The sequence below is a fragment of the Macaca fascicularis genome, chromosome 5, assembly GCF_037993035.2.
Source record: "Macaca fascicularis isolate 582-1 chromosome 5, T2T-MFA8v1.1".
NCBI lineage: Eukaryota > Metazoa > Chordata > Mammalia > Primates > Cercopithecidae > Macaca > Macaca fascicularis.
Window position 1 is genome coordinate 66,210,804 of NC_088379.1, and position 23,350 is coordinate 66,234,153.

General features: G+C 36.3%; 1 protein-coding gene across 9 annotated transcripts in view; it reads left to right on the forward strand.

Moving 5' to 3' along the window:
• Positions 1-6,614: 6,614 nt before the first annotated feature.
• CENPC (centromere protein C) overlaps positions 6,615-23,350 on the forward strand; it is a 72,314-nt gene continuing 55,578 nt past the window's right edge. For 7 of the 9 annotated variants that reach the window (XR_012434901.1, XR_277169.4, XM_005555193.4 and 4 more), the window contains exons 1-5: positions 6,615-6,840; positions 7,931-7,977; positions 11,064-11,134; positions 12,183-12,277; positions 18,994-19,093. Coding sequence is in view for 5 of the 9 variants with exons in the window: in XM_005555193.4 (XP_005555250.3) it covers positions 6,823-6,840; positions 7,931-7,977; positions 11,064-11,134; positions 12,183-12,277; positions 18,994-19,093 (331 nt within the window). In the remaining 4 variants the exon portion in view is untranslated. Of the gene's footprint in view, positions 6,841-7,930; positions 7,978-11,063; positions 11,135-12,182; positions 12,278-18,375; positions 18,481-18,993; positions 19,094-23,350 lie in introns of those variants that run through there. The other 2 variants (XM_045392552.2, XM_045392555.3) reach the window with 2 other exon arrangements.

Below are 23,350 nucleotides of genomic sequence, written 5' to 3' on the forward strand. Positions count from 1 at the left end.
TGAATGTCAGCTTCTCAATTTTTCTATTTGTTTTATGACTGTAGAAACATCAGCTGCCTCTTAATGGCTTAGTTCTTTAATGTGCATTTGGGAATTATTCCTGAAAATCCAAAATACATGGTTTCTTCATCCTCTCAAGAATTTTATGAGCTGTTAAATGCAGGTAGCAGATCCCTTTTTGCCAAAACTAGCCATCACAAATTGTCTTTTTTTTTTTTTTTTTTTTTTTGAGATGGAATCTCACTCTGTTGCCTTGTCTAGAGTGCAGTGGTGCAATCTCGGTTCACTGCAGCCTCCGTCTCCCAGGTTCAGGTGATTCTTCCGCCTCAGCCTCCCGAATAACTGGAATTACAGGCATGTGCCACTACGCCTGGCTAATTGTTTTTGTGTTTTTAGTAGAGACGGGGTTTTTCCACGTTGGTCAGGCTGGTCTCAAACTCCCGACCTCAGGTGATCTGCCCGTCTCGGCCTCCCAAAGTGCTGGAATTACAGGCGTGAGCCACCGCGCCTGGCTACAAATTTTCTTCTAAGTAATTGAACCCTGATGACCACAGTTCCCCATAGTCTATAGGATAAGTGAAAAGTTACCCTGACATTGAAGTTGCCACATAATCTAGTTCCATTGTGTCAACATGAACACTTTTAAAATTTTTATTGTTAGTTTAAGAGAAGGAGTCTTGCTCTATTGCCTAGGCAGAGTGCCATGGTGCAAACTCCTGGGCCCAAGCAATCCTCCCACCTCAGCCTCCTGAGTAGCTGAAACTAGTCACGTGCAATCACACCTAGCTAAATTTTTAAATTTTTGATTTTTTGTTGAGACTGGGTCTCACTGTGTTGCCCAGGCTGGTTGTGAACTCCTGGCCTCAAGTGATCCTGCTGCCTTGGCTTCCCAAAATGTTGGGATTACAGACATGAGCCACTGTGCCTGGCCACACTTTTCAGTATTAGTCAGGTTTCTCTGTGTCAACAGCACATCATTTCTGCCCTGTGTCTTTGCTTCTAGTTTATCTTCCTCTTGTCTCTTACTTTTAGGTGAATGATGGAGCCTTCGGAAAAACAAAACCAAACAACTCTTACTTTAGGTACTGTCTGCAAGTTACCATTTTGGTATTTTATGTTTATGAGTTTCTATAGACACTTGAATTTACAAATATGTTATATATCCTATGCCACATATACTTAATTTAAAATGACCCAAGCTTAGAAAGTAGTATAACAATTCACCAAAAGATGCTCACTCTGTCTCATAAGTTACAGCTGAGAAGAAGGCAGGCACTATTCAAACTATTCTTGATAGCTTTCTTTTTTTTACAAAGAACTTAAGCATGTTTCCTGTCAGGAGCCAAAAATAAAAAAAGAGAAAAGAAAACTGAGAACTAAAGCACTTTAATGATCAATGTTTCTAATGCTTTGAGTTACAATGTGCTAAATAAGTATTAGTTTTACTATTTTTTCATTTCCCCATAAATTTATAACTGACAGTAAGAGACATGTCAATATTTTGATAATTTTTTTTTTTTTTTGAGATGGAGTCTCGCTCTGTCGCCGGGGCTGGAGTGCAGTGGCCGGATCTCAGCTCACTGCAAACTCCGCCTCCCGGATTTACGCCATTCTCCTGCCTCAGCCTCCCGAGTAGCTGGGACTACAGGCGCCCGCCACCTCGCCCAGCTAGTTTTTGTATTTTTTAGTAGAGATAGGGTTTCACCGTGTTAGCCAGGATAGTCTCGATCTCCTGACCTCGTGATCCGCCCGCATCTCACTCTGTCGCCCAGGCTGGAGTACAGTGGCATGATCTCGGCTCACTGTAGCCTCTGCCTCCCAGGTTCAAGCAATTCTCTTGCCTCAGCCTCCTGAGTAGCTGGTATTACTGGCGCTCACCACCACTCCTGACTATTTTTGTATCTTTATTTTTATTTTTTTTGAGACAGAGTCTCGCTGTGTTGCCCAGGCTGGAGTGCAGTGGCACAATCTCGGCTCACTGCAAGCTCCGCCTCTTGGGTTCTCATCATTCTCCTGCCTCAGCCGCCTGAGTAGCTGGGACTACAGGCGCCCGCCACCATGTCCGGCTAATTTTTTTGTGTTTTTCAGTAGAGACAGGGTTTCACCGCGTTAACCACGATGGTCTTGATCTCCTGACCTTGTGATCCACCTGCCTCGGCCTCCCAAAGTGCTGATATTACAGGCATACCCAGCTTATTGCTGCGATTACTACGCCCAGCTAATTTTTGTATTTTTAGTAGAGACGGGGTTTCGCCACGTTGGCCAGGCTGATCTTGAACTCCTGACCTCAGGTGATCCGCCCGCCTCAGTCTCCCAAAGTGCTGGGATTACAGGCATTAGCCACCGCGTCCAACTAATACATTTTTTTTAAAGATCATGAAACAATCAGAATTTTTCCCAAGCAAAGATTGGTTTGCATGGTTTCAGCTTACATGGTCTTTTTTAGGGTCCTGCACTACTTTGCAAAGCAATGACTGTCTGAAATTTAAAAACTGTATCCTACATTACTTGCCAATTTTCACTCAAGGTAATTTAAGTCTTCTCAAGAGTAAAATTATAATGCAGAACCATTTTATTAAGCTTTTGAAAATCTTAATATGTTTTCAATGACAAAATTTCCTTTGTGTGAGTAGAAAATAAGTTGACTAGAAGTAAACTATCCTAGGATGCAGAATGGAGATCTACAGAATAGTGTTATTTGTTGTGATCTTGAGTTGAGAAACAATGTGTACATAATAGAATATAACTATAACTAATAAGCAATGGTTGACACAAAGATAATTTAGGAAATGTAAAGATCAGTTAATTTATACAGCACTTTACAATTAAGGACTCATTGCAGACCTTAACAACTCATAGCATTGTAAAACTGTTTTTGTAAACATTGCTGCCACCTACCTGTACATTGCAAGCACACTTTATTAACTTTTCCATTATGATCTACATAGCATAGATAGCATTTCTATTGGAGGATAATTTTTTATCAGAAAAGGATACTTAAATGAATCTCCTTAACAGAGGGACCAACATTTGGCAGTAAGGAGTAAAAGAAAAAAAAATTACATTATAAAAAACCAAAATCATAAAAATAAGTCTCTTTTATCTTAGCAAATATTGTTATAATTGCAACTATGCTATACTTTTTAGGAAAAATTCATTTTTCATGTATAATTTTTCTGACAAAATTGTATGATAATCATTTGCTAATATTTTCACTTTTGACTTTTGCAGAATAAATAATAAATGTTTTTGCAAAAGTTTTTAGAACTTAAGCAATTTCATTAAGGTCAAGTTTCCTCATCATTTTTCTATGAAATATTTCAAATATACAGAGAAACTGAAAGAGTAATGTTAATAAACATACCAACGAACTAAGTTCAATAATTAACATTTTTCCATATTTAACTAAATCTCTTTATGATTAACAATTTCAAAGTGCTTACAAATATCGCAAGACATTTTACCCCTAAATACTTTGATATGCATATCCTAAGAGTAATGACAAATTACATAAATATAATCACATTATAATACCTAAGAAAACTTTACAATTCTCTAATATCATCTGAAAATTAATTTTTTCATTTTCACTTATTGCTGAATGCTCTTTACAGTTACTTTGTTTTGAACTAGACTCTAATCAAAGTTTACACATTGCATTTGGTTTTCATACAGTGCCTTTGAGTCTCTCTCATTTTCTCTTTCTCTCTTTCGTTATCTCTCTCACAGATTTACTGAGGTATAATTTATTGCAAAAGTCACTATTTTGGCCAGGTGTGGTGGCTCATTCCTGTAATCCCAGCAATTGGGAGGCAGAAGCCAGAGGATCACTTGAGCCCAAGAGTTCAAGACCAGCTTGAGCAACATAGGAAGATCCCATCTCTACAAAAAATTAAAAAAAAAAAAAAATTAGCAGGGTGTGGTGGTGCATGCCTGTGGTCCCAGGTATTCAGGAGGCTGAGGCAGGAGAATCATTTTAGCCCAGGAGGTCGAGGCTGCAGTGGGCCTTGATTGTGCCACTGCACTCCAGCCTGGGCGACTGAGCAAGATCTTTCTTGTTTAAAAAAAAAAAAAAAAAAAAAAAAAAGTCACCTTTTTTCAGGGGCACAGTTCTAACTAGGAATTTTGACAAATAGATATAGCCATGTAACTACCATCATAATCAAGACATAGAATATTTTCAGCACTGCAAAAAGTTCCCTCATATTCCTTTATAGCCTTTTTCCCCCACCCTCCTCAACCCCTGGTAACCATTGATTTGACTTCTTTTCATACAGTCATTGATATCCAGCTTCTTTCACTTAGTACAATGCTTTCAAGATTCATCCATATTGTACATCAGTAGTTTGCTTTTATTGCTGAAGAGTATTGCACTGCATTGAGGTACATTTGTGGGATGGGAATGAATACAGACTAATTTTTAAGTGGTTAGTTCAGTTGTGAATATTTTTGTGCTAACACTTAACGGAAGACACGTTGATAGTAAATACTCATACCACAATTGTTTGATGGAAATCAAAGATCTAAAACAAAATATTCTTTGAAATAATTTTAATATTTACAAATTTTAAATTATCTACCTAAAACCATAAGTAATGAAAAGTTTTTTTGCTTCTCTTTCAAGACAAATTTCTGGATACTTTATGTTCCTATATACACATCTAATTATGTATATGTTAATACTTCCATATACTGATATGTAAGTACACACACACACACACACACACCCTTAACTAGGTAAGTAGTTGTGAAAGAAACTTCAAGATTGCATTAGCAGCTCATAAGAAGTAATCTTGATGTATTTTGGGGGGAGATTTATAAAGACAAACCTGGGTTTTTAAATAAATATTACTCCCCCCATTAATTAGCAATCCTATTTTAGGATACTAAAACCATGGTGGGGCTACTAAGCACTACAACAATATGGAAGTAAAACGTTTGTCTGGAAACTGTGGCGTCTCCATAACTGTTTTTATAGGAGTGCTGCTCCATTTTCTTTAGAACAGTTCATCCTCAGCACCCTGTGTGGCCTGCATTCTACAGCAGCACAAGCCATTGCATTTCAAATTTCTCAAAACCCTCTGTGGGACTTAGTTTCCAGTGGAAGCAGGAGGATATAATTTTACATATGGGACTTTACATCTATAAGTGTGCTTGCTAAAATTTCTTACCCAGAGGCAAAGAGTGTAGTGATTAAGAGCTCAGTTGTGGAGTCAGAATTCTTGGGATAATATCCCATCCTACCATTTAGTGGTGATGTGATCTTGGGCAAGACACTTACCTCTCTGTGTTTCAGTGCCCTTGTTTATAAAACAGGAATATTAATTGTTCTCTTCAATGCATGCGAAGCATTTACAGAACTGGGCATAGAGTATGCACTCAATAAATGTTAGTGTTTATTACTATCTATTCCAAATGTGATAGTACCAAATTATATATCATGTGGACTGATTGGCAAAACTGCCAAACATAGTAAAAGTGTCTCCATAATGATTTCAATAGCTTTATTATTGAATTCTTACTCTGTTCCAAACATTTTGTGTAGATCTTAACAGGAATTATTCAATTACAACATCTCAACCACTTAATATTATTCTCATTTTGCAGACAAGAGAATTAAGGAACAGATAACTTAGTTGCCCATAATGGCAGAATTAATGGAATGGAGTGCAATCTAGGCCTAATTTCTGTCAGAGTTCATAGTTCCTCTTTCTTTCCTATCAAAAAAATATAAAATAAAAAATTGGCTTTCATAGGTGACAGCATTTATTAAAGCACTACATGTTTTAAAAATCTATTAGCTCAACTCCTGATTAATGTATTTATTCAATGAGTAAACTACTTTCTGATTAGAATTTTCTTGTAATTTTAAATTAAATAATAAAATAAGACACAGCTTCATAGAATCATACACTTGTCAGGTGAGAAGTCTTCAGAGCGTCTAAGTTAGACTTCCATTCTATCACTATGGAAACACCCAGAATGGTGCCGAAATTTTTCTCCCCATAACACAGCTAGTCATTGGCTGGCAGGTTCCAGGATTCTGTATAGAATTCTTTTCAGTGCATCATACTTAAATGATAGCTATTTACGTGGGTCATTTGTTGGCAATGCATCATAAAAACATCACCCACATACTTGAAAAAGAATACAAGCCATCATCACCATTATTACACATAATTATTCAATTATTTTCAGAGATGATGGTTAGATGGGTTGGGCGTGGCTGACGAATTTGCATTAGAAAAATCTCTTCAAAAAGATTCTGTTAAAAAAAAAGTCTTCAATTTCTACCTCTCATCCTTCCAAGTATTACTTATTATTCTTTAATAGAACTGTTGAGAAGTTTTACATTGGGCACAAGGAGCGGTTCCCAGGACCGCGCCTTCCAAATAAAGGCCCACTCTCGCGCCTGTCCCCGACGCGGCGCTGTGGAAGGGAGGTGGGAAGAGCAGAGCAGCCAGAGATAGGGCGGGGGGAGCTGCGGGCGGGAGGGCCATTGGCTTAGAGCAAGAAGGGGCGAGCTCACTAACCGCTTGCTTCCTATTGGACGGCGCAGCCCGTTTTGCGCATGTGCGGCTGGGTTCAAACCCATGCAGGCGCCGAGCGTTCTTGTTTTTTGAGGGCGGAGCTGATGGCGGGGAAGTGTTGTTAGCGCGCGCCTTCCGGATCCCAGCGCTCCCGGCCGTCCTCTTCGACTTAGGGGTGTTGCTTGGCCGCCGCCTGGTAGTCTGGCGGTTCATTTCTTGCTCGGCCTCCTGGAGTTGTGCTCCGTGTGGGCTTCCACCTCAGACCCCTGCGCTGGCTCAGCGGGGCCGGAACATGGCTGCGTCGGGTCTGGTAAGTGCGGGCCCTCGCGCTCCAGGCAAGCGGTTGAGCGGCTGGCTGGGGACACGGGCGCCCGAGGAGGGGGAGAAGGAAAGGCTAGGCTGGGGCTGTGGTCCATGAGGGATTTCAGTGGGAAAGCCGCAGGAATTTTTGAATTCAAGTGTGATCGTGTATCGATAATCGGAGTTAATTTACTGTACTTTTATTGTTTCTTAAGTTTTCGTGTCTTCGTCTGTGCCTGCGTCTTACTCTTGAGAGGTGCTTGTGATTTCTGTTGGGGTGTTTTTTCGAGACGGAGTCTTGCTCTATCCCCCAGGCTGGAGTGCAGTGGCGCGATCTTGGCGTCTGCTTTTTAGTCTAGCTCCAGTTCCTAGTCCTCCAAATACTTTTCTCCCCATGGTAGAAGTATTGAAACGCCTTAAAAATGTGCCTTTGCGTCACACTTGCTAGTTGGGAGAAACAGATTATGTAACAAGTATGTCCCGAAATCGTTTGACGTTTTCAGTTCTTCTGTCAAAATGGTGGCCTTATATGCAGTTCTTGAGGCTGATTTATGGAGCATCAGTTATCGACAGTGTTCTTAAAGGCAGCTATTAGTTAAAAGGTACAAGCTGTAAATGACTAATGGGGGCGGCAACTCATATTTTGTTTACATATTTCTGGACTTCTTTGGTGTTCACTATTCTATATTTCATACTTTGGTTATGGTTGCTAAATCAAACCCGTATCATTTCTTTTCTAATTTATCTCCTCTTCTTCAGCTTCGATGATCTCCCATTGTGTGACGTTATACATATAAACATAAAGAGTTGTCTGAAAGAATAATATAATCTATACTTTTTACTATGAGCACATATATTGTTTACATTATATATAATCAGAAAAAAGCAATAAAGCCATTCTCACTGTGGGGAGAGAAGCGGAATAAAGCTTACCAGATGCCGGCCGTTCAATTTTTAAATGCCTATCATAACCTTAGAATTGTTTTGAGCCCTTAGGAGATATTTGGTGTATAGCATGCCCATGCTGGATGAAGTTACTTTGAAAATAAATTTTATTCTGCTATATCTTAAACCAAATGGATGATTTACTTTTCTTTCAGGATCATCTCAAAAATGGCTACAGAAGAAGATTTTGTCGACCTTCCAGGTGATTTATATACTTAAGCTTTTAAGATTATTTTTATTCTCATCGTTAATAGATTTTTAAATGAAGAAAGGAAAAACTATCACCTCTGACTAAAATAATGATTTCTATGCCCACTGATTAAGGGTAGTCATCTTATACTAACGGAATGTTAATGCAAGCAGTGCAATGACTTTGTGGCTGTGAAAAAAGAAATTCACCTGATAAAATAGTGGAAACAGGAAGAGGGAATCTCAGTTCTGACTAAGTGACTGCCATGGGAAAAGCATTTTGTAGAATGAATCAAATGGTAAAATTAGAAGGATGTAGCTTATTCAGTGGGGCAAAAACAAAAATAATACATGCTATCATGCATTTATTTGTTGGATGCTTATTTGGGTTGTTTTGGTCCTTCTTTTAGTTGTAAAACCTGTAAAAAGTAAATTTTCTAGTTAAATATTTACTAGTAATAGGATGAAAAGCATGTTCTTAAAAGTGAAGATGTTATTTGAATAACATCTTGTTTATTGAGCTGTGATTTTAGTAGGTCCGATAGGGCACGGAAGTATGTTATTTTGCTTCCAAGAAGCTTTCATTTCTATTGGGAAGATGTATATGTACATTTGTGAAATACTTTAATGGACAAAAATTAGTACTTATAATACTGAAGTAATGACTTGTGTGTCAGAGAGAGTACGCCTATATATAATTAGGCATTAACTTGCAGTATAGCAGCCATGTGAGAAATTAGGGAATTCTGTGTTGTTGATATTAAGAAAAGCTTTAAAGTTGTAGTGTAACTTTGGTGGACCTTGAATAGGTTAGGTATTTAAAGACTAAGATAAAGTTCATTCCAGACATGGAAAGTAACTTAGCAAAGGAACAAAGTAGGAATACATACATTTGTCGGTAGCAGAAACCTGATTTAAGAAGGTTGAATATGTTGGATAGAAGTGGAAAACAAGACCATATGAGTTGGATTGAGCCATAAAATGGATATGTTAGGCTTAGGTATCTATTATAGGTTTGAATAAGCTGTCCTAAATCTTCTGTGGAATAAGGGCTATCTGATGTAAACACACACACACATTTAAAAAAGCAAAGATGTTTGATGTTTACAGAGTAGCTTAAGGAAGGGGTTATAGTAATCTAGACTTGATGGAGGTGCTTTTATGCTAAGGTAATAATGACAAGGGGGAAGAAAAGATGAATTTGATAAATTTTGAAAAAGCTGTTGCCTAGACTAATGTGACCTGTGTTCTAATAGTGACTCTGCATTATCACCTTGGAAAATCTGATGTTTCTGGATCTCCTCCTTGAAATAGGTAATAGTAGGAGTGTATTTATAGCTGTAGGTGGTATTTTGGGGTGGTGTCAAGGCCAGAATTTGTAACAGTCAGCTATATATATATTCTGGTAGAAAACCGGCCACTAATACTAATTAGGTTTACAAACTGAGGTAGGCCATTTGACCATTTTGGATTGCAGTTAGCCTGTCTGCAAAATGAGGGCATAGGATTCAGCCTAGTGGTTTTTAACTAGATTTGCACCTCAGAATTATCTCCGTCACCCTAGGAAATCTGATTAAATTGGTCTCTAGGAAGTGACCAATTATGTGTATTTCTGCAAAGCTCCAAAAGTAACTTATGCATCTATTTGGATAATTATTGGACTGGATGATATCTGAGATCTTTCAGTTATGAAACTTTATGACGGATGACCTGATAATGCACTGTGGCTCACAATCTTTACTGCATATATAGTACTTTTCGAGCTCTCAAGAATAATAGGAATGTTGTAGATCAGGGATCAGTAAATTCTGGCTGATAGGCCAGCCAAATGTTTTGTCACAGGTTTTGTTTCAATTTTTTTATTGGAACACAGCCATGCCTCTTTACATACTGTCTGTGATTGCTTTCGGGCTAGAATGGGAGAGTCGACTGGTTGTGACAGAAACTATTGTTTACAAGCCTAAAATATTTACCATCTGGCCCTTTAAGCAAAAGTTTGTCCACCCTGTTAGAGATGCATGCCAGTTTTTTACTGATTGAAATCCAGATGTTCTTCAACAGGTAAATGGTTAAACACTGTGGTGCACATATAGCATGGAACACTACTTGACTCTAAATAGCAATGAAATATTGATACATTCAACTTGGATTGATTTCCATAGAATTGTGTTGAGTGAAAAAAGCCAAGGCCAAAGGATACGTACTGTATGATTCTAGTTACATATAATTTTTTCCAAATGACAGAATTTTAGAAATGGAGGACAGATTAGTAGTTGCCAGAGGTGGGAATGAGAGGAGGCAGGAAGGAGATGAGAGGAAGGTGGTTATGGTTACAAAAGGACAATAGAGGATCTTTGTGATGATGGAACTATTCAGTATCTTGACTCTGGTTGTTTTATCTGAACTTACAGATGTGATACATTGTGTAGAAATAAATACAAACATGAGTATATTCAGAAATGAGTACATGTAGAACTGAAGAAATCAGAATAGCATTGGTAGATTTTATCAGTATCAGTATCCTGATTGTGATGATATGCTATAGTTTTGCAAAATATTAGCACTGAGGAGAACTAGGTAAAGTGAACAAGGGATCTCTATTATGTTGTATAGCTGTGTGTGAATCTACAAGCTCAATATAATTTTTAATTAAAATTTATACTGATTCATAAACTTAAGATTAATCAATGATACTGAATCAAAAATGCATTTGAGAATTTATAGGGAGGAATCTGTTATTTGGAGATGTGACTGTAAAGTCTGTTAAAGAAGCATTTCAGTACTGATTGGATTCATTCAAAAAAATTTGTGTTTTTGAGATACAGCAGTAATCTAAAACAGCTTTAGACATGGCTGTTCAACTAAGAAATATTAATTATTAATGTAGATTATGATATACTAATTCTTATTAGGACGGAAAGAGTTCAGTTCAGGGAATGTATAGACCCTCAAGTACTTGTTTTGTCTTCAGATAGTAAAGATATTTTACATATTAAGTAAATTAATATTTTACAATGAGATGTGGAATTTTCAAATAGATGGTAATATAAAGAAATATCTTCTGAAAATGATAGGCTGTATTTTTCCTTTCTTTATTAGGGCACGTGACATTAACACACAGCAAGGCCAGAATGTTCTGGAAATCTTACAAGACTGTTTTGAAGAACAAAGTAAGTCTTCATTTCAAGATGGAATTTGAGGGTTAGATGGATGAAAATATGAATTTGTCATGGTAATTAATGCCAAATGCAGCAAATAAAAAATAAAAAATTTAAACCCTATAGGGTTTAAATATATGTAAAATGTTTTCCCTGGTATTTTGAGTTCATATGCAATCCTTTGTGTACCTTCTGGTATACTTAGGATAATACTGACAAAAATAATAATTTGACAATAATTTGTCATCCCCTTTAGTTCACATTAGATTACTGTAATCTAGAAGTCCATACATAATTATACATAAGAAAAAGTATTTTATTATTTATTTATTTATTTATTGAGACATAGTCTCACTCTGTCACCCAAGCTGTAGTACAGTGGCGCTATCTCAACTCACTGCAACCTTTGTCTCCCAGGTTCAAGTGATTCTTGTTCCTCAGCCGTCCGAGTAGCTGGGATTACAGGTGTGTGCCACCACGCCTGGCTAAGTTTTGTATTTTTTAGTAGATACCACATTTTACCATGTTGGCCAGGCCGGTCTTGGACCTCTGCCCTTCAGTGATCTGCCCTCTTCAGCCTCCCAAAGTGTTGGGATTACAGGCATGATCCACTGCATCCAGCCAGAAAAAATAGATAATGAAAACAGATGTGTAGAATTGTTGGGATCATTGGAGAATTTGAGATAATCTTTGATGATTTACATATCTGTTTAAGGAAGTCATAAATTACTGCAAAAACTTTTCCAGTTGCTGATTAACATCAGCAGGTATTGGAATAAGAGAATAAGCCACCCAAAGAAATAGGGGCACTTGACAGAAAAGAATGCTTTCTGTACAAGCTCTGAAAGAAGAACCGGCATATATTGATACTTCAGGTGTTTTGTTTGCTTTTCTCATTTCCTGATGCTTCTCAGGAACATTTGAATCTTGAACTGAGGTCTCTACTTGATTGAAGCTAATTGTGGTCAGTGAGTCACATGTCATATACAGCTACTTTTAATTGTAACTAATAGATATTACACTATATCTTGTTTTTGAAAATTTCATACTTTTGTTTTAGGTCTTGCCAATGATTTTAGTACAAATTCTACAAAATCAGTGCTTTATTCCACACACAAAATAAAAGACACTTGTATTCAGTCACGAAGCAAAGAGGTAAGTGATGAAGAAGAGCTGGTATAGGTTTAATATTTTAATGAATGAAGGTTTATACACAATATACTTAAGTATATTTTAGTTGTTTGTAAGTCTTATTCTTGAAAGGGAATTCTATATTCCCGTTGACTTTCTGTAAAATTAGGAGGTATTTTGTGAAAAGTTTTATTTGATATTTTCTGTGTTGGAATTGGGGTTATGGGAATTAGAATTATCAAATTATAACAAACATTTTTCACTTCCCTAAAATAATAGTCAAATTAGATTTTTAGGAAAATGGGCAGCAATCGAAGTTGCTAATCAGGTTGACAGGGTTGGTTATATTCTAATAAATGAAGGCACTTCATTGCTATATGGGGAAATCAGTTTTCTATTGATTATATTATATGTTTTAATTGCTTGCTGTTAGTTTGATCAGAAATAAAGTATTGGTTGACTTAACTATACTAAATAGCAGAGTTTCAAGTAAAGTATTTGAAGCTAATCTAAGGCAAATTATTCAAAAGCACAGTACTAATTAGAAAAATCATATACAAACTGTAAAAGACAATCAACATATTAAACATATGTAGCCTTTTGGTTCCAAGGAATGAAAACAAAACCATTTCTTTCAGAATTGAGAGACCTTCTGAAACATAAATTACAATGGTTTTTGAAAGTTAAAGCAACTTGAGGTTTTCTGGGATAAACTTGACTTGGTCATAAAGTATTAACTTTTTTTGATTATGTTTGCCTAATACTGAAGATGTTTGCATCTATGTTTATGAATAATACTGTCTTTTTTTTTTTTTTTTTAATGTTCTTACAGGGCTTTGGTATCAAGGTTATGCTAGAGGTTCCTCTTCTAGGTAGAATGCAATAAGTCACAGAAGGCTAATACTCCTGCTAAGGCAGCTATTTAAAAAAAATGGAAACAAATTTTAGAGATATGAGAAGCCATATCTTAGCAAAATATAGTCTGTAGCTAATTTTCTCTCCTCCTGAGGCAAAATTCTTCTTTACTGTGTCCTGTTATTTATGGAGGTTTTCCACTCTGGCTGGTAGGTACAGGCATTATTCTAGGTCCTTTGTAACTGGGAGGATATTCCCCCTGAAGGCTTCAGGTGGTTCTTTCTCTGGTTTTCCTACGACACTTTCTCTGATCAATGTTTGATTGAATGCTTGAGAGAGATCTGCACATTCTGCAGTTTTCTCTATGTAGCTGTCTCCTGTCCAGTACTTTACCCTGCAAATTCTAACCACTTTCGTCTTCCTGAATCCTCAGCTTTGGCTCCTCAACTGAGGATTTCTCCTGTGTCACATCCTGGAAATGGGTGATGAGAGGGTTCACCTCATTTGTTTACCATCTCAGTAATCATTCTTTTTGGTTTTTAGTTTCATATTTCTTGAGAATCTTGTATACTTTTTCTTTTTTTAAAATTGATTCAGGCAGAAGGGTAAATCTGGTCCCTTTTAAGACATTTTGAAAATTTATACATTTAAGTCATGTAAGACAGAGAGCAAGACTGTGCTCTAAAGCCAAGGTCCACTACAGTGACTTCTAAATGACTTAGAATGTGTCTTATATGTCTTATGTCTCTCTTTGTCTTGTCTTTTTACAGTCTTGTTAATGTCTGTGGAATCTACAGTTATATCCCCTTTTTTATTCCTGACTTTGGTTATTTATGCCTTATCTTTTTTTTTTTTTTTTTTTGATTAGATGTAGGGATTTTGGTATGTTGCCCAAGCTGGATTAGAACTCCTGGGCTTAAGTGATCCTCCCTAACCTACGGAGTAGCTGGGACTACTGCTCGTGAGGCACATGCCACTGTACCTGCTATGCCTTGTCTTTTTCATTGATTAGTTTTGTCAGGGTTTATCAATTTTGGTCTTTCAGAAAACCAAGTTTGGCTTTGTTGGTCCTCTCATTTGATTGTTTTTAGTTTCATTATTTTTTTCTTAATTTTATTTTTCATATATTCTTTATTTTTATTTTTATATTAGTAATTTTTTTCTAATCCTTGAGATGGATGCTTCCAAACAACAGAGACTTTGTAGGTGTTCGGGTTTTTTTTCAGGTAGATCCTTTCCATGCAGCAAGCTTGGCCCAGGCCTTCCACGTTACTTGATTTGAAAATAAAATCAGACTTAAGACTTACCTATCTTACAGGCTTTTCTGTTTGAGAACTTGAGATTCCTAGGTCTAGTTATTACTTCATATTTGTTTGTCTTTAAGTAAAATAAGATACGACTCCTTAGGTTTTATCTGAAACACAGCCGAACTTCATAAAAGAAATTAGTTTTTCTCTTCTGTTTTCTGGGATAACTTGATTAAGCAAAAATGATTTGTTTCTTCAAATTTAGATCATTTGTAAAACATGGTTGGGGCTGTTTTGGTGGGGTGTTTGTGATTACCACTTTATTTAATGATCTGTTACATTTTTTGTATTTCTTTTGCCAGTTTTGACATTTTATAATTTTCTTGAAATATTTCCTCTGTTCTGAGTTTGTGTATAGTTAACTTTATGATCTTTCTCATAGTTAGTACTCTCTTTTTATTGCTGATTTTCACCTTTTTAAATAATCTGTGTTGTTAGAGGTATTTTTCTGTCATTAGCATTTTCGAAGAATCAGCAGTCTATTCTGGTTCACTATTTTATTCTGTTCCCTATCTTTTTACATAATTTTCTTCTTAATTTGTTGGAAGAATGATTTTAAAACTCAAAGGCATTATGTACATGGTAGTTAAAATAGTTCCATAAATTCCACAAAAAAACAGTAGAGCCCTCTTTTCCTCCTCCAAGTCCAACTTCTTAGTCTTAGCTATTTCTTCCAGGTATTTTGACTCCATATTTCTAAATAATGTTTATATTGCTGTTTCTTGATTTTTTCTTCAGTCTTTGCTATTATTTATTGGCTTTCTACTATGGAAATTTAGACTATTTGTCATATAGTTTCTACTTCCCACCACAACACATAAACTTCCATTCTTTAGTACGACATAATTTTTAGTAGGATTAGTATTTAGTGTTTGCGGTATTATTACGACTGTTTCAGTAGTCACAGCTATGTAGAGTACTAATGGTTAAATTTTCTTTATGTACAGCTCTTAGTTTTCTCTTGATTTAATTTTGGTTTTTCCATTTTTGACTTTCTGTGCACCTATGACTAATTCGTCACCAGTTTTCTATGACAAAAGTCTAAGTATAAATGTCTTAGTATATGTAGACACATTAATTTATCATTTTCAGCTTTTCTATCTCTGCTCTTTTCTTTTTTTTTTTTTTTTCTGCAATCTACCCTTAGACCTGTTACATAGGTTTTGTCATGTACTCTTCTTGTATCACAGGGAGTCCCTTTGCTTTTCTCCTGAATTGCAACTCTTATTTCTTGGATCTTAAATCTTCCTTTTTTCTTGGCCTCTCCTTTTTTGGTGGGACTTACCCTTTAGCAGCTTTCTGAGAATTTAAGACCTTAATTGTTTAAAAATACCATGGTTTTACCTTCATGATGTGTAATTTGGGTGAGTACAGAATTCTAGATTAGAAATTATTTTCCTTTAATTAAAAAAAGGTATTTTTTTTTATGTCAAGCCTCCCTTTTAGTCAGGTCTATTTTCCCTTAGACTTTTAAAAATGTTGCTTTCTTTTATTTTAGCTTCTCTGTTGAGAATACTGTTTTGATTTCATGATCCTTTGTGACTATTTTTTTCCTCTTTGCAGGCTTTTAGGATCATGTCCTCTGTCTTTAGTGATCTAAATTTTTATTATATTCCTTGACTTTAGGTTCTTCTAACCATTTTCATACATATTTCTTCAGTTTCTGTTTTCTGCAAGTACCTTTTTTACTGACTTTGCTCTTTACCTGGCCTTTTTTCATATGTCCGGTGATCCTTAGCTATCTCTTCTTGTTTGAAAGTGGGAAACTAAAATGCATTACAAGCTCTATATGCCTAGTAAAATTTGTAAACTGGTGGATGTCACCGTGGTGTAGTTTGGTCCATTTCATTGTTGATGTCCAGGTGTTAATATCTGTAGTTTTCTTTTCTCTTGGCCTGGTAAGTATTTCTGACAAAGAAATCTCTCCCACTTGGCTGTTGGAGTCTAACTGTGATTATTTTCCATTTCAGTCAGATGTGGCAGAGGGGAAAGTGCAGTTTGAATGCTCCTACTTAATATCTCTGGTTTTCATGTATTGCCCTTAACTTCAGCTGTATCTTATGCCACTAATGTCACAGTCTCTCTGATTTAGAAACTCAAGAGAGTAAATATCTAATCTTCTGATAGGTTTGGGAGGGGCTTCTCGGTTTTACTACCTTCTTTTTTTGAGACGGAGTCTCGCTGTGTCTCCTGGGCTGGAGTGCAGTGGCACGATTTCAGTTCACTGCAACCTCCGCCTCCGGGTTCAAGCAATTCTCCTGTCTCAGCCTCTCGAGTAGCTGGGACTACAGGTGTCTGCCACCATGCCTGGCTAATTTTTGTATTTTTAGTAGAGACAGGGTTTCACCATATTGGTCAGGCTGGTCTCGAACTCCTGACCTCAGGTGATCCACCCACCTCGTCCTCCCAAAGTATGGGGATTACAGGTGTGAGCCACTGCGCCCAGCCAGTTTTACTACTTTCTATACACACTTTTTTTTTCTCTGACAAAAGACACATTCAACTATACGCACTTTTAACACCCTCTGTTTACGTGCCCCTTCTGTTTTTTGAGACAGGGTCTTGCACTGTTGCTGGAGTGCAGTTGCGTGCACATAGCCCACTGTAACCTCAAACCTCTGGGCTCAAGTAATCCTCCTGCCTCAGCCTCCTGAGTAGGTAGGACCACAAGCATGCACCACCACTCTTGGCTAATTTTTTATTTTTACATAGAGATGTGGTCTTGCTTAGTTTCCCACGCTGATCTTGAATTCTTGACCTCTAGTGATCCTCCTGCCTTGGCCTCCCAAAGTACTAGGATTATAGGTGTGAGCCACTGCATCTGACCTGCCCCCTTTTTTTAGTGGTGTCTTGCAATTTTACTAATCTTTATAGGTTTATCCATAAACAGTAATCTGTCTGCTTCTGGGTTTTCTCCATTGCTAGCATGTTTCCATTCTCTCTGGGTTGCTTAATTACCAGTAATTTGCTTTTCAACCTAAAAATGTTTGCTGACATGTCTCATCTACTCCTTTGTCTTTCTCTTCATCCTTCTGAGTTTGTTTTTAAAAATCTTTAATGAGATATTAAGAGGGAGCAGAGATGAAATGAAAGCCTGCCTCTGTCTTTTTATGGAATTGAATTCCATACTGTGGTCACTCAGCAACAGTGTAGTGGATCTGTGTATTAGTCCATTTTCACACTTCCGATGAAGAGATTCCTAAGACTGGGAAGAAAAGGAGATTTAATTTGCCTTACACATGGCTCGGAGGCCTCATAATCATGGCAGAGGGCAAAAGGTACTTCTTACGTGGTGGTGGCAAGAGAAAAATGAGGAAGAAGCAAAAGTGGAAACCCCTGATAAATCCATGAGATCTCGTGAGACTTATTCACTATCATGAGAATCGTACGGGAAAGACTGGCCCTGATGATTCAGTTATCTCCCACTGGGCCCCTTCCACAACACAGGGAAATTCTGGGAGATACAATTCAAGTTGAGATTTGGGTGGGGACACAGCCAAACCATATCAGCCTGTCATTTATTCATTTCTGTACTGTGCCAATACTGTGTCCACACTTCTGCTACCACTTGTGACAGAGGTCCCACTACCATCCACATTTGGGTGCTTCACTAAAAGGACTCGGCAGACTTGACATATAGTTGAACTCATGACCGATACTTATTATAGTCATTCAGCCAGGATACACAGCTGGGTCAGTAAGGGAAAAATGTACATTAGCAGAGTCTGGAGGAATCCATGTATAGGCTTCCTGTGCTCCCCAGCGGGCCATATAGAGTGTACTCATTCCTTCCAGCAGTGAAATGCAGTAACGTGTATATATTCTTTCTCCTCAGAGAAGCCTTTTGAAACTCAGCCTGTTTTCGCTGGGGATTGATCTAAGCACCCTATGCCTACCAAAATTTTACACACTCCCAGAAGGAAAGAAAGCAGATGTTCACCACAAATCACAGTGTTTATGCAAACAGTCTAGGCAGGCTGGCATAGCAGGTGCATCCTTCTCTGCTGGTAATGGAGGGAACATTCTAAAAGTCAAGTTTCCGGATGCCAACCAAGGGGTAGCCCTGTAAGCTGGCCCTTTAAATATATCAGGACTGCTACGTTAACTCTTTCCTGCAGAATGAATCTCTAAATACTGTAGTGTTTTATGTGGCTGTTTTGAACTTTACATAGATAGGATTGTTATGTACTTCTGCAGCTTGCTTTTTTTTCTGGTTAAAATAATAATTTATATTATTGTAGTTTATTTGGTCCACTGTTACATATGTAATATGATATATCTATACTATATTTATTCAATAAGTTTATTCAGTCTTCTATACACATAGTTGTTTGCTGTTTAGAGCCATACTGTTTCTGTGATAGGTTGTATGAAATTTCAGCTTTACTGAATAATGCCAAATTGTTTTCCAAAGTAGCTGTTACTTTAGAAATAAAATAAAAAGTAGCATAAAACTCTTAACAGCTGGTTTGTTGTTTTAGAATACTTGTTTTTCCCCCCATTTAAAAAACAAATATATTTCATCAGAATTGGTAAGTTAATAAAATAGTTCTAATGTTGTATTTCTTCTGTGCTCAGTGCCAGAAATCACATCCAAAGTCAGTTCCAGTTTCTTCAAGGAAGAAAGAAGCCTCTCTGCAGTTTGTTGTAGAACCAAGTGAAGCCACCAACAGATCAGGTTGGTGGCATTCCATGGGCATTATTTGCTTGGATATATTTAAAAAGTGAGAAATGCTAATGGTGCATGTGTTCCTTTGAGTATGAAGGTCAGGGTCAGCCTAGACAGAATTGTGAATTGTGAAATGGATGAATTCATTTTTGATTTCCTTACAACTCCATGGTCAGTGCTCTTTTTCTCTCTTCTCCATTTCCTTTAGTCAGTGATATGTGCTACTACTTTTTAAAGTTTTATTTATATTCATTTTTCAGATTAAAAGAGTGTTATATTACTCCATTGAGTTAATAAAGGTTTAAAATAAGAATTTAGTCATTACTCCTATCATTCTGCTGAGGTAGCCTTTGAATCATTCTATACCTTAATTGGTGCCCATAAATTAAAAAAAAAAAAGCATATGTGTTTGTATGTGTCTGTGCCTGTACCTGCTTTCAGAAAAGGCTATTATAATTTCCTTTTACACTAATAGTGTAAAGTACCTTTTACCTGATAGTCTATTTACTGTTCCATGTTTTTGCCCATTCATTGATATTAAGCAATCTCATTTTGACTTTAGTGTCCGTTTCCATGATTGCCAGAGTTTGAGCACCTTATGTTTATTGGCTGTTGGATTTTAATTATAAAATGTGTGACTTTTATAGCTTTAAGTTTGTTGTAGTTAAAAGTTCTGTCTTATCCCAACTTAGATTTTTCATCTGAAAACCTTTTTTTTTTTTTTTTTTTTTTAAAAAAAAAAATTAAGTCTTTAACCATTTGGAATGTGTTTCGGTATATAACATGACAATCTTCTAAGTTTGTTTTCTTCTGGGTGGTCAGTTGTGTCAGATCTATTTATTAAATTAAAAAAAAATCTGTTCTCTTCTAAATGTACTACTTTTATTCTATATTAAATCTCACGTAACATTCAACGTACTTTTGAATTTTGATGTATTTTTTTCCTCTGCCAACACATACTCTTGTTACTAATAGTAGCTTTATAGTATGTCCTGATATAAAGAGAAATACCTTCACTATTCCACTGCCATTCTGCAGCCTTTTTTCTTTCTATGAGCTTTTAGTTTTATCCAATTCCTAATAAACTTTTGGAATTCTAACTAGAATTGCATTTAATATATGTAGTAATTTTGTGAGAATTCATATTTTTTATGTTATTTAGGTTTTTTACAAAATAAATTTTGTTTCTTTCTTATAAAAAATGTTAATTTGGGGCCAGGAGTGGTTGCTCATGCCTGTAATCCCAGCACTTTGGGAGACTGAGACAGGAGGATCAATTGAGATCAAAAGTTTGAGACCACCGTGGCCAATGTGGTAAAACTCCATCTCTGCTAAAATTACCAAAATTTGCCGGGCGTGGTGGCAGGTGCCTGTTATCTCAGCTACTCGGTAGACTGAGTCAGGAGAATCACTTGAGCCTAGGAGGTGGAGGTTGCAGTGAGTCCAAGATTGCGCTACTGCACTCCAGCCTGGCGACAGAGTGAGACCCTGTCTCCAAAAATAATAATAATAATAATAATCTGAAGGACACTGTCAAGAGTGTGAAAGGGCAACCAGACTAGGAGAAGATATTTGCAGATAATTTACCTAATAAGGATGATAGAGATTTATAATCAGAAAATATAAAGAACTTCTACAGCTCAACAACAGAAAAACCAAACAACCCAAATAAAAGATGAGCAAAGGACTTGAATAGACATTTCTCCAGAGAAGTTATGCAGTTGGCCAATGAATATATGAAAGGATCCTTGAAATCTTTAGTCATTAGAGAATGCAAATCAAGACCCTAGGAAGATACCACTTTACACTCACTAGGTTAGCTATTATTTAAAACAAAAAAAGGAAAATAAGTGTTGAAGATACGGATAAATCAAAACCCTCATGCATCACTGGTGGGAATGTAAAATGGTGCAGCCACCGTGGAAAACAGTTTGATAGTTTCTCAAAAGTTAAACATAGAGCCACCATATGACCCAGTACTTCCCTCCTAGATATATACCCCAAAGAATTGAAAGCAGGGACGGAAACAGACATTTGTATACTAATATTCCTAGCAGCATTATTCACAATACTCAAAAGGTGTAAGCAAGCCAAGTGTCCGTCAACAGATGAATGGATAAACAGCATGTGATGTATACATAGAATAGAATATTAGTCATTAAAAACAAAGTTCTGCTATGTAACATAGCATAGAAAAATCTTGAACACATTAAAACATGCAAACTGAAATAAACTAGACAAAAAAGGGCAAAAATTTTGTAGTTCCACTTACATGAGGTATTTATAATAGGTAAATTTAGAGATAGGAAGCAGAATAGAGGTTGCAGGGGATTAGGGTAGTGGGTAATGGTATTTTGATGTTTGATGTGTACAGAATTTGAGATGATGAAAAAGTTCTAGAAATGGTCTTGGTTGCATAGTCTTATGAATGTACTTAATGCCATTAAATTGTATACTCATAAATGGTTAATATGGTAAATTTCATGTTTTATCATAAAAAATGTTTTAATAAAGTCTGTCTTCTGGCTTCCCATTCTCCCCTCCCTCATAGTATTGGGTCACTGACTTTCTTGTTAAGGTTAATCCTAACTATACTATAATTTTTGTACTATTCTGAACATTTTGTTAAATTATGAGGCTAATTTTTATATCAAGAAAATTTTAATTCAGCACTTACCAAGGTTTTTTAAAAAATTAATTCTAGACCTTTAAAAATTTGAATCTTCTAGTTTTCTTTAAGCTATATAACAATGTCATCAGCTAAAGAGAGGTTTTATTTATTATATTTAATCTGATTATTTCAGTCTGCTTGCCTTTGATAGAATCTCTGAGTCAATGTTGTTTAATAATGATGATATTAGATACCCATGTCTATTCTATGATTTTAACTGAAATTAGTATGGTGCCACTTAAAATAATAATTGTGGGTAGTTTGGGGTAAATTTAGTTTATGTCTTTCATTTCTTTTTCTTACCGTTATTAGCTAACACTTCAGTGTTGTATTAAGTATCAATGATGGGTCCAAGCACCGTGGCGTAGACCTATAGTTCCAGCACTTTGGGAGTCTGAAGTGGGAGAATCGCTTGAGGCCAGATGTTTGATACCAGCTTAGGCAACGTAGTGAGAACTTGTCTCTACAAAAAAACACAAAAATATAGCCTGTGCAGTGGCAGGTACCTGTAACCCTGCCTACTTGGGAGACTGAGGTGGGAGAATCACTTGAGCCCAAAAGGTTGAGACTGCAGTGAGCTGTGCTAGTGCCACCACACTCCAGCCTGGGTTCAGAGTCAGACCCTGTCTCAAAAAACAACAACAAAAAACAAACAAACACAAAAAAACGACGGGGTGAAAATTCTAGCCTTGTTCCTGCTCTTAGAAAGCATTTGATCTTTCACATTAAGTATATGATGTTAGCTGTAAGTTTTTAGTAGATGTTTTTCATAGGGTTGGGAAATTTTTTCCTGCCAGTATGCTGAGAATTTTAATCATGGGTAATGTAGATTTTGTCAAATGCATCTTTTGCATAAATCCATATGATCATATGATTTTTCTTCTTTAATCTGTTAATATGGTGGCTTATACAGATTGATTTTTTGAATGTTTAACCAGCCTTGCATAAAATTTCCATGTGGTCATGATGTATTATTGATTTGAGCTCTTTTTCCCTTTTCAAATGTATTCATTTGGCATAAATTTCCCCCTCAGCACTGTTGTAGCTGCATTCCACATGTTTTGTGTCTTGTATTTTCTGTTCATTTCACTTATTTTGGTGTATTTTTAAATATCTTTTCAGACTTTCGCCTATTGGTTATTTAGAAGTGTGTTAATTTTTCAGTGTTTGCTAATTTCTTATCTTTTACATATTAATTTCTGATCTTGATTCCTTTATGAAAAGTATGCACTGTGTAATTTCAGTTCTTTTACATTTATGAAGATTTGTTTTGTGACCCAAGATATTGCCTGTCTTTATGAATGATTCATGGGCATTTAAAGAAAATGTTTTCTGTTGTTGATTGTAGTTATCTATAAATGTCAGTTATTGTGCATTATTACTATTTTTTATACATTGTTGAATGTGACTTGCTAAAATTTCAAGGATTTTTGTATTTAAGTAAGGAGAGATTGGTTTATATTTTTTTAATGCTGTGTTTGTATGGTTTTGGTATCAAGGTAATATTTGCCTTATTAAATGAGTTGGAAATTATTCCCTTTTCTAATTTCTGGAAGGGACTGTGTAAAATTGGTGTTAATTCTTTAACTATTTGG